This window comes from Rhinatrema bivittatum, unplaced genomic scaffold (genome assembly GCF_901001135.1).
Source record: "Rhinatrema bivittatum unplaced genomic scaffold, aRhiBiv1.1, whole genome shotgun sequence".
Lineage (NCBI taxonomy): Eukaryota > Metazoa > Chordata > Amphibia > Gymnophiona > Rhinatrematidae > Rhinatrema > Rhinatrema bivittatum.
In genome coordinates, this window is record NW_021820743.1 from 125,487 (window position 1) to 137,206 (window position 11,720).

The 11,720-nt window shown below is 42.4% G+C and overlaps 1 protein-coding gene across 1 annotated transcript in view; it reads left to right on the forward strand.

Moving 5' to 3' along the window:
• LOC115082063 (vomeronasal type-2 receptor 26-like) overlaps positions 1-7,974 on the forward strand; it is a 69,058-nt gene extending 61,084 nt beyond the window's left edge. Inside the window, exons 7-8 of the mRNA XM_029586325.1 lie at positions 754-877; positions 7,052-7,974. Coding sequence (XP_029442185.1) covers positions 754-877; positions 7,052-7,974 — 1,047 coding nt within the window. The remainder of the gene's footprint in view (positions 1-753; positions 878-7,051) is intronic.
• Positions 7,975-11,720: the final 3,746 nt, after the last annotated feature.

An 11,720-nucleotide genomic window follows, 5' to 3' on the forward strand; every position in this document is an offset into this window, starting at 1 on the left:
CTGCCTTGCTGTGTGTGTGTGGCCTTCGGGTCTCCTGCCTTGCTGTGTGTGTGGCCTTCGGGTCCTCTGCCTTATCGTGTGTGTGTGTGGCCTTCGGGCTCTCTGTCTTTCTATAAGCTGCCTAGACCCTGCCTGGACTTTGACTCTGTTGCCTGCCGCCTGCCTAGACCGTGCCTGGACTTTGACTCTGTTGCCTGCCACCTGCCTAGACCCTGCCTGGACTTTGACCTTGTTCCCAGCCAGTACTCTGCTCCATATATCAGCCATCGCCCAGCTCCATACTCTCCTGCCACATCACTTTCCTCCCAGCCATCATCAGAGGCCTTCCAGCTATCCCTGTCTCTCTCCACCTGGAGTCACTCCTGGAGGTGGTGATCACTGCCCAGACGTAACATTTGCTTTGGGTAGAGTGTGTGAGTGTGTATCGATTGCTCATCCTGTAATATTTTTTCTAGTGATTCTTTCCCTTATTCCCTCATGCACATTATAGTTGCTCTGGTTACAGTCTATGAGGGAGTTATATGTTCTGTATCCTGAAATATTTTTTTCTAATGAATGTCTCCCTCATTCCCTCAAAGTCAGTGTAAGTGCTCTGGGTTCTGTTTCTTGCAGTATGTTTTCTAGTGATAGTCTCTCATTCCCTCATACCCAGGCTATTTACTCTGGGTAAACTGTGTGAGATTGAAGAGATTCTGGTTCCTTAAATGTTGTTTATAGTGACGTGCTCCCTTCTTCTTCTCTTTTTTTATGCAGGTCCCACGCTCTGTCTGCAGTGAGAGCTGCAATCCTGGCTACAGAAAAGCAGCACGGGAGGGACAGCCCACCTGCTGCTTTGACTGCATTCTCTGCTCCCTTGGGGAGATCAGCAATGACACTGGTAGGTTGAGCCCTTTGAACAAGATTCATTAAACGTTTTGGGCACTTATGTGACTATAAATAGATGCACAGTTCACTAAAGTTTGAGTTTTAGTACCCTAGGTTATCTTGAACCCAAGGACCACAAAGTCAGTTTTCAAAGGTATACTCTCCATGGATTAGCATCACTCCAGTGCCACCCTCTAGATCAGGCTCTGTTGAATCAATGTTTTTCCAAGCAACCAGCCAGGTCACCACTTCCCACTGGCAGAGCACCCAAGTATCCTGGGCCAATAGAAATTAGTTTGAACAGACCTCATGGGCTCATAGAATGCACCTCTGATTTCATAGCCAAGACATGCAGCACTTAGCTAATATTGTGTGAAAACATGGAAATAGCAATTGTGTGATACAGAAGCTGTGTCACTGTATCTCTGAACAGAGGCACTGCCACTCTGGCTAATATAGCTCATGTTTAGTGGCAATGCACTGAGTCCTTTAATTCACAAATGCTTCTGTTCACAATTATGGAATCCATGACTATTACTGGAATCCCTCAACGTCACTATGGACAACAGCCTTATGGATGAAAGGTGGATCCAAAGAAAGCATTTAAGGATATGGGTGAGAAAACCTCCAATGGGTCCACTCTAAAGAAAACAAATATCACAAGGAGTCTAAACTGGTACTGCTTATCTGTATTGAGATTACAGGAGATCAAGTCTGTGGATCCTATGTATCAACAGGTATGACTTTTGGCAAGAATTCATGCTTACAAGGAGCACAGAAACTTGTGAGAGAGCCGGTTGGACCATTAGATGACAGAGCAGTTAAAGGAGCTCTTAGAGAAGATAAGGACAATGCAAAAAGACAAAATGAATTCTTTGCTTCTGTGTTTACTAATGAGGATGTTGGGGAGATACCAATTCTGGAGATGGTTTTCAAGGGTGATGAGTCAGATGAACTGAACCAAATCACTGTGAACCTGGAAGATGTAGTAGGCCAGATTGGCAAACTAAAGAGTTGCAAATCACCTGGACCTGATGGTATGCATTCTAGGTTTCTGAAGCAATTCCAAAATGAAATTTCAGATCTATTAGTTAAAATTTGTAACCTATCATTAAAATCATCCATTGTACTTGAAGACTGTAGGGTGGCCAATGTAACCCCAATATTTAAAAAGGGCTCCAGGGGTAACTTGGGAAACTATAGATCAGTGAGCATAATTCAGGGCCGGGAAAATAGTGGAAACTATTCTTTAAAGGTCAAAATCACAGAGCATATAGAAAGACATGGTTTAATGGAACATAGTCAAAAGGGATTTACCTAAGGGAAGTCTTGCCTCACAAATCTACTTCATTTGTTTGAAGGGGTTAAACATGTGGATAAAGGTGAACTGGTAGATGTAGTGTATTTGGATTTTTAGAAGGCATTTGACAAAGTCCCTCATGAGAGGCTTCTAAGAAAACTAAAAAGTCATGGGATAGGAGGCGATGTCCTTTTCTGGATTACAAACTGGTTAAAAGACAGGAAACAGAGAGCAGGATTAAATGGTCAAATTTCTCAATGGAAAAGGGTAAACAGTGGAGTGCCTCAGGGATCTGTACTTGGACTGGTGCTTTTCAATATATTTATAAATGATCTGGATAGGAATACGATGAGTGAGGTTATCAAATTTGCAGATGATACAAAATTATTCAGAGTAGTTAAATCACAAGTGGATTGTGTTACATTGCAAGAGTACTTTGCGAGACTGGAAGATGGGGCATCCAAATGGCAGATGAAATTTAATGTGGAAAAGTGCAAGGTGTTGCATATAGGGAAAAATAACCCTTGCTGTAGTTACACGATGTTAGGTTCCATATTAGGAGCTACCATCCAGGAAAAAGAACTAGGCATCATAGTGGATAATACATTGAAATTGTGAGTTCATTGTGCTGCAGCCATCACAAAAGCAAACAGAATGTAAGACATTATTAGGAAGGGAATGGTGAATAAATGTTATAATGCCTCTGTATCGCTCCATGGTGAGATCATACCTTGAGTACTGTGTACAGTTCTAGTCACCACATCTCAAAAAAGATATAGTTGCACTGGAGAAGGTACAGAGAAGGGCAACCAAAATGATAAAGGGGATGGAACAGATCCCCTATGAGGAAAGGCTAAAGAAGTTAGGGCTGTTCAGCTTGGAGAAGAGACTGCTGAGAGGGGATATGATAGAGGTCTTTAAAATCATGAGAGGTCTTCAACAAGTAAATGTGAATCGGTTATTTACACTTTTGGATAATAGAAGGACTAAGGGGGCACTCCATGAAGTTAGCAAGTAGCACATTGAAGACTAATTGTATAAAATTATTTTTCACTCAACATACAATTAAGCTCTGGAATTTGTTTCCAGAGAATGTGGTTAGTGCAGTTAGTGTAGCTGGGTTTAAAAAAGGTTTGGATAAGTTCTTGGAGAAGTCCATTAACTGCTATTAATCAAGTTGACTTAGGGAATGGCCTCTGCTATTACTGGGATCAGTAGCATAGGATCTTCTTAGTGTTTAGGTACTTGCCAGGTTCTTCTAGCCTGGTTTGGCCTCTGTTGGAAACAGGTTGCTGGGTTTGATGGACCCTTGATCTGACCCAGCATGGCAATTTCTTATGTTCTTATTTAAAAAATTTCTAGTCTGGGGAGAGCTTTCTAAGATGGAGACCTGAACAGTCACACTGGTGTGAAGCTCACGACTTTTTCCAACTTTACAATTGCCTGTATGCTGCACACAAAAAGAAAAGCCAGGGTTCGGAATGGGGAAGGTTCCTCCATCCCATTGGAAACTACACAATCCAGGATAGGAAGCTTCTTCCCAGCAGTACCACCGCCAATGCCGGGTGATTGGGTCGCTGAAGGGATGACTGAGGAGTGTGAGTCTTCCCTTCTGACCGAGATATCACTTAGCCCCGGCTCACCTATGAGGCCAGTGCCGCAGGCCGAGATGATGGACCGAGGCTGCAGGAGACTGCTGGCCCACCGGAAGAAATCTGAGGTGAGGCAGGAGTGGTTGGTCGAGGGTTAACAACTCAAGGACAGATCAACTTGGAGCAACAAATGAAGGCAAAACCCAAAGGGAGTAATGGAGGAGAGGGGTTGGACTTCGCAGGAACACTGGATTTCCTGGGCATTGGAAATGGCGCTGGCGTCACAGAGGAGGAGGAGAAGGAGAACAAGAACTTCCAAAATCAGAAAAAATATTGCTTCCAACTACAGAAATAATCTTTCAACAATATGGACAGCTCTTCAGTCGCTTGATAGGGCAATAATGGGATTTACAAAGGAAGTGCTTGAAGTTAAAAGCCAGGTAAAATTAAACGCTAAAGAAATAACCCTCCAGAATAATAAGATTGAGAAAATGGAAGGCCAGATAGTAGCCATTGAAAAAGTGGAAATTGCTATTATTCAGAATGATGGTGAGGTAAATAAAAGATTGGAGAAGATTAAAAACAGCATGAGAGCACACAATTTAAGGTTTATAAATTTTCCTACATTTAGAAATATTTCCCCAATAGATTTGTTTAAGCTGTATCTATCTCAAACACTAAAGATACCAGAGGAGATAAAACCTGTTATTACCAAGGCCTATTACCTTTATTCCGCTGAAGCAAATCAAGAGAATATTCAAGATCAATTGCTACCAGATATAACAACTATACTTGAATCCTCCCAAGAGATGGTTGTGGATAAAGTTGATCTAAACTAGAGTTTATGAAATCAACCAAGTATTGAAACAACAAGCAGCTCGCATTTTATCAGGTACTCCCGTTCGAAAACACATTACTCCCATTCTTCAATCTATTCATTGGCTACCTATAAAATACAGAATAAAATACAAAGTTCTCACTATCATCCACGGTTTAATACATAATTCATCCTCCACATGGCTTTGCTCTGTACTTCGCATTTACAAACCCGCTCGACATTTAAGATCATTAACTCAAAATCTATTAGATATTCCTTCACCGCGACAGGCCAGACTAGATATCACCAGAAGAAGGGCCTTCTCGGTAGCAGGACCCTCCCTCTGGAATTCTATACATAATCCTCTTCATTTACTATCCAATTCTCAACAATTCAAAAAATCGTTAAAAACATATTTATTTCAAATAGCATTCAACATTCCTCTAAACCATTCAACCTTCACCAGTCAACATTACTCAACTACCTTATCCCCTCCCTAGCATCCCCCCCACTCCTGAAGGCTTATACTTATACTTTCTTTCCATCTCAAATCCTCCCCCCCCCTCCTCCTTCCCATGATTATAAAGTGACCTACGGCCCAGCTCCATTACTAGTAGATTTTTGTTAATACTGTTACCTACTAGGTATATACCAGTTTATGTATTTTAATTTATTTATTTTAATTTTAATTTTAATTTTTACCTCTGTAAACCGTTTTGACAATTAACTTTGTTTTGAAAAATGGTATATAAATACTTTTAAATAAATAAATATCTAAATGGAAATGGCGATGATTCCATGCTAAAGACTAGGGCTCTTTATATTGGAGATGACTGAAGGGGAATATGATTGAGATTTATAAAATCATGAGTGGAGTAGAATGGGTAAGTTGGGAATCATTATTTATCCTTTCAGATAACAGTACAACTAGGGAACACTCCATGAAAGTAGTAACTAGTAGATTTGAAACAAATCATAGGAAATATTTTTTTTAATTCAATATACAAATAAACTTTGGAATCTGTTGCCAGAGGATGTGGTCAAGTTTACTAACATAATGGGGTTCGAGAAAGGGTTGGACAAGTTCCTGAAGGCAAATCCATAGAAAGTTATTAGCCAGGTAAATTTGGAAAATCCAGCACTTATCACTGGGAATCAGATACAAAAAATAGATCGATAATTGGGAATCTGCTAGGTATATGTAATCTGGATTGGCCACTGTGAGCGACAGGCTACTAGGCTTGATGGACCTTGGCATGGCATTTCTTATGTTCTTGTAAGATATATATATTAGGGATGTGAATCGTTTTAGGACGATTAAAATTATCGTCCGATAATTTTAATATCGTCTTAAACCGTTATGGAACACAATACAATAGAGATTCTAACGATTTATCGTTATAAATCGTTAGAATCGTGAGCCGGCACACTAAAACCCCCTAAAACCCATCCCCCACCCTCCCGAACCCCCCCCCCAATGACTTAAATAACCTGCGGGTCCAGCGGCGGTCCGGAACGGCAGCGGTCCGGAACGGGCTCCTGCTACTGAATCTTGTTGTCTTCAGCCGGCGCCATTTTCCAAAATGGCGCCGAAAAATGGTGGCGGCCATAGACGAACACGATTGGACGGCAGGAGGTCCTTCCGGACCCCCGCTGGACTTTTGGCAAGTCTTGTGGGGGTCAGGAGGCCCCCCCCCAAGCTGGCCAAAAGTTCCTGGAGGTCCAGCGGGGTCAGGGAGCGATTTCCCGCCGCGAATCGTTTTCGTACGGAAAATGGCGCCGGCAGGAGATCGACTGCAGGAGGTCGTTCAGCGAGGCGCCGGAACCCTCGCTGAACGACCTCCTGCAGTCTATCTCCTGCCGGCGCCATTTTCCGTACGGAAAATGGCGCCGGCCATACGCGTATGGCTGGCGCCATTTTCTGTACGAAAACGATTCGCGGCGGGAAATCGCTCCCTGACCCCCGCTGGACCTCCAGGAACTTTTGGCCAGCTTGGGGGGGGCCTCCTGACCCCCACAAGACTTGCCAAAAGTCCAGCGGGGGTCCGGAAGGACCTCCTGCCGTCCAATCGTGTTCGTCTATGGCCGCCGCCATTTTTCGGCGCCATTTTCCAAAATGGCGCCGAAAAATGGCGGCTGAAGACAACAAGATTCAGTAGCAGGAGCCCGTTCCGGACCGCTGCCGTTCCGGACCGCCACTGGACCCGCAGGTTATTTAAGTCATTTGGGTGGGGGATTTAATTTAAAGGGTCGGGGGTGGGTTTTAGAGGGTTTTAATGTGCCGGTTTTGCGATTTTACGTTTTTTCGTTTTTCAAGATTTTTCACGATATTTTACCCCCCCAAACGGCAACAATACGATTCCCTCCCCCTCCCAGCTGAAATCGATCGTTAAGACGATCGAGGACACGATTCACATCTCTAATATATATTGTTTTCACTGCTTTTAAATGATGTAGTAAACATGTTTTTTCTTTTAGATGTGGTTCAGTGCCTGAAGTGTCCTGATGATCAATGGTCCAATGAGAAACATGATCGGTGCATTCCAAAAGTGATTGAATTCCTCTCCTATGAGGAGCCACTGGGTCTAGCATTGACAATCATTACAACCTTCTTCTTCTTGCTCACCTCTTCAGTTCTGTGCATTTTCCTCAAGTACAGAGACACTCCCATAGTCAAAGCCAACAACCGTGAACTGAGTTACCTTCTCCTCCTGGCTCTTACACTCTGCTTTCTCTGCTCTTTAATATTCATTGGCCGTCCCATGAAGATTACCTGCATGCTCCGACAGACTTTCTTTGGAATTATTTTTTCCATCAGTGTCTCTTCTGTTCTGGCCAAAACTGTAATTGTCATCATTGCTTTTAAGGGGAACAGGCCAAACAGTCCAGTTAGGAAGTGGCTGGGATCCACGATACCAAATTGCATTATCTTTTCTTGTTCATTGATTCAAGTTATTATATGTGCTGTTTGGTTACTGTGTTCTCCCCCATTCCCTGAATTAAGCACAGAGTCTAATAATGAGAAGATAATCTTTGGATGTAATGAAGGACAGAACCTTTTCTTCTATTGCATGCTGGGGTACATGGGTCTGCTAGCCATTGTGAGCTTTATAGTAGCCTTCCTAGCAAGGAATCTCCCTGGAAGCTTCAATGAAGCTAAACTGATCACGTTTAGTCTGCTTGTGTTTGTTAGTGTCTGGCTGTCCTTCATCCCGGCATACCTGAGCACACGTGGGAAGTACATGGTGGCCGTGGAAATATTTGCCATTCTATGTTCCAGTGCTGGATTGCTTGGCTGCATATTCTTTCCTAAATGCTATATCATTCTGCTGAAACCTGACAGAAACACTAAAAATCATCTAATGGTGAAAACATTAAAGACAAACAATGTCATTTCTTAGATTTTTAAGTAGAAAAATCAGCAAAAATCACCATTTATTTGTTGAAATGTAGAGATGGTTTTCTGACTTTAATGTGTAGAAGCGTGCAAGGCCCCAAGTATTAAATTCTGATAGCAGTGGAAGTTGGGACTTGCCACATATTAGAGGTGAATAGATTGCATTTTTATGGTCAGTAAAATTTCCACAAAATATTTTATCACTAGATTACATATGACCACCTCTATAAAAGTGAATCCTGCAGACTCTGGGATCATTTTCAATTTAACAAAGTTTTGAATAGTCGATATTGAGAAAATGTACTAAAAGCAGCTAAACATAATGCACTATATCCAAAACAGCTTCTGAGGTTTATATGCAAGATAAGCAAGACAATTTAACAAGAAAAATGAATGCACCTTACTGAGGTGTATTTATTTTATGACATATGATTTACAAAGCACAGCAAATAGTGCTTGCCATGTGTTCTGGCTCTGTTTCCTGTTTTTGTGAACACAACACTTTTAGGGAATTTTCTGCAATTTAGTGTAGGAATGCCTCCTCTTTCACTTCCTGCTTGTATTCTGTGTAGCCCCCCTGTTAGTGCTATAAAATGGTGCCTATTTGGAAACGTAGCACCAGTCTCTTTGTAGAATTCAATGACAAATGGGTCAAGCAGATTGTGTAATGGATCTAGGCATAGAGACAAGGGCAAAATTCCTGAACTGGATAGAGAATCCAAAACTTATAGGTCTCTGCTTTACGAATCCTCTGACTGCTCACCCAGATGTGTCCGTGGGAAACTCATACATGTAGATATAAATAGGAGCACACTCCAAAGATATAATGAAATGAATAACTTTTATTTTCTTAGGTCACCAGCAGTCAGAGTTTACAAAAGAGTTTTAAAAAGCACTGATTAATCAAGAGTTCACCAGATCAAACAGCCAGGCTGTAGCAATATCAACTTCCATTAACAACTTATTCTCCAACTTTAGAATTAACAGCCTATTATTTTCAAAACAATATGGAAGACCCAACTTCTTCTACCCCTTCACAAAATATCACTTTCACATTTGCTTCATGTTGTAAAATATCTATCCAGTATAAGATAAATTCTTCATACCCCCTTTGTGTCTCACTGTAACCTCCCAGATCAATTTAGGAAGTCTTCTGAAGGCATTGCCCAGGGTTCCACAGGTCTGGCTCACCTCACTCCATCATCTTGTGGACCTAGGGCAGATCAATCTTTTTCCCCAAGTGGAGAAAACACAACTATGACCTCAGCCCTTTCCTGCACAGCCGCTCTCTGGAGAGAGGCACCCCGGGCATCTCACTTTCCTTGTAGACTCCTGCAATCTTCTCAACCCTTCCCAGCAAACTTCTAACTCAGGATTATGTAGTCCCACTAGAGAATCTCCCCCCTAAAGCAGATGCACACATTCCACATTTTTCTAAGTTCATATATATAGTGGAATTTCACCTTTCACAGTGCTATCTAGTGACTGTCCTATAGAAAAATTCCTATAGAAATTTGCTAATCACAGCACTCAAAACTTTACAAAACCATTTACAAAACCCCAGACTGCGTTCAAGTGGAGTCCCCCACCCACAATTCTTTCTCCTCGGTGATGCAGGTTTCCTATCACATTTTCATCATATTGACCAAGTCTGTGTAGCAGAGTGTTGTATACAAAAACGCGTTTTTATATACAACACTCTGAGAGAATGCCAGCTACTTCTTGCCTTCACGTCATTTATGGAGTGAATTACATAAGTCTTTTTGACTAATTTTTTAAAGAAAAAGAAAAAAATATATGAAAAATAGTTTCATACAAAAATAATAAAATAGTTGTTCAAGTGATGGTGAATGATTAGAGGTCCGGTTGGATTCGGGATTGAATCACAATGTCTGGCTTGCTGACACCATCACTATAGGTAATATTTTGAATTAAAGTTCAGTTCCCCTTTTTTGTTTACGGTAATTGAAGTCTCCCATTATTACTGCACTACCAATTTGGTTAGCTTCCCTAATTTCTCTTAGCATTTCACTGTCCGTCTCACCATCTTGACCAGGTGGACGGTAGTATACCCCTATCACTATAGTCTTCCCCAACACACAAGGGATTTCTACCCATAAAGATTCAATTTTGTATTTAGTCTCATGCAGGATGTTTATCCTGTTGGACTCTATGCCATCCCGGACATAAAGCACCACACCTCCTCCCGAGTGCTCCTCTCTGTCATTGCGATATAATTTGTACCCCGGTATAGCACTGTCCCATTGATTATCCTCTTTCCACCATGTCTCTGAGATGCCAATTAAGTCTATGTCATCATTCACTGCTATACATTCTAATTCTCCCATCTTACTTCTTAGACTTCTGGCATTAGCATACAAACATTTCAAAGTTTGTTTTTTGTTTGTATTTTCATTCTGCTTTTAAATTGATAGGGATAAGTTAGAATTTTTTAGCTCAGGTGAGTTTTTAGTTACAGGCACTTGGACTACTTTTCTAATTATTGGAACCTCACTGTCGGGATGCCCTAATTCTAATGCATCATTAGTATCCTTTAAAGATACCTCTCTCCGAACCATGCGCTGCTGAACGACTGTCGGCTTTCCCCTTTGTTCTAGTTTAAAAGCTGCTCTATCTCCTTTTTAAAGGTTAGTGCCAGCAGTCTGGTTCCACCCTGGTTAAGGTGGACCCCATCCCTTCGGAAGAGACTCCCCCTTCCCCAAAAGGTTCCCCAGTTCCTAACAAAACTGAATCCCTCTTCCTTGTACCATCGTCTCATCCACACATTGAGACTCTGGAGCTCTATCTGCCTCTGGTGACCTGCGCGTGGAACAGGGAGCATTTCAGAGAATGCTACCCTGGAGGGTCTGGATTTAAGCTTTCTACCTAAGAGCCTAAATTTGGCTTCCAGAACCTCCCTCCCACATTTTCCTATGTGGTTGGTGCCCACATGTACCACGACAGCCGGCTCCTCCCCAGCACTGTCTAAAACCCTATCTAGGTGACGCGTGAGGTCCACCACCTTCGCACCAGGTAGGCATGTTACCAGGTGATCCTCACGCCCACCAGCCACCCAGCTATCTACATTCCTAATAATCGAATCACCAACTATGATGGCTGACCTAACCCTTCCCTCCTGGGCAGTAGGCCTTGGGGAGATATCCTCAGTGCGAAAGGACAATGCATCACCTGGAGAGCAGGTCCTTGCTGCAAGATCCTTTCCTGCTGCACCTGGTTGGTGCTCTCCCATCATGAGACCTTCTTCCTCCAAAGCAGCACCAGGGCTGCCAGTCTGAAGTTGGGACTCGACTACTATGTCCCTGAAGGTCTCATCTATATACCTCTCTGTCTGCCTCAGCTCCTCCAGGTCTGCTACTCTAGCCTCCAGAGATCGGACTCATTCTCTGAGAGCCAGGAGCTCTTTGCATCGCATGCACATGTACAACTTCTCACCGGTGGGTAAAAAATCATACATGTGACACTCAATGCAAAAGACTGGGAAGCCCCCCTCTTGCTGCTGGACTGCTGCCTTCATCTCATTTTTGATCAGTTCCTAGTTAAGTTTTAGGTTGCTATGGGAGTAGGAATGTGTCTAACGTCCTTTAAATGTATTAATGAATTCACTATGTGTCTGGTAGTTGCCTACCGGGGTCTGATAGAATTCTCAATAAAGTTTTTGTTGATGTTTTTTTTTGTTGGTTTTTTTGTGAAAGTGGCAGCTGCCTATAAATTAAGGGATGAGCTAGGGGT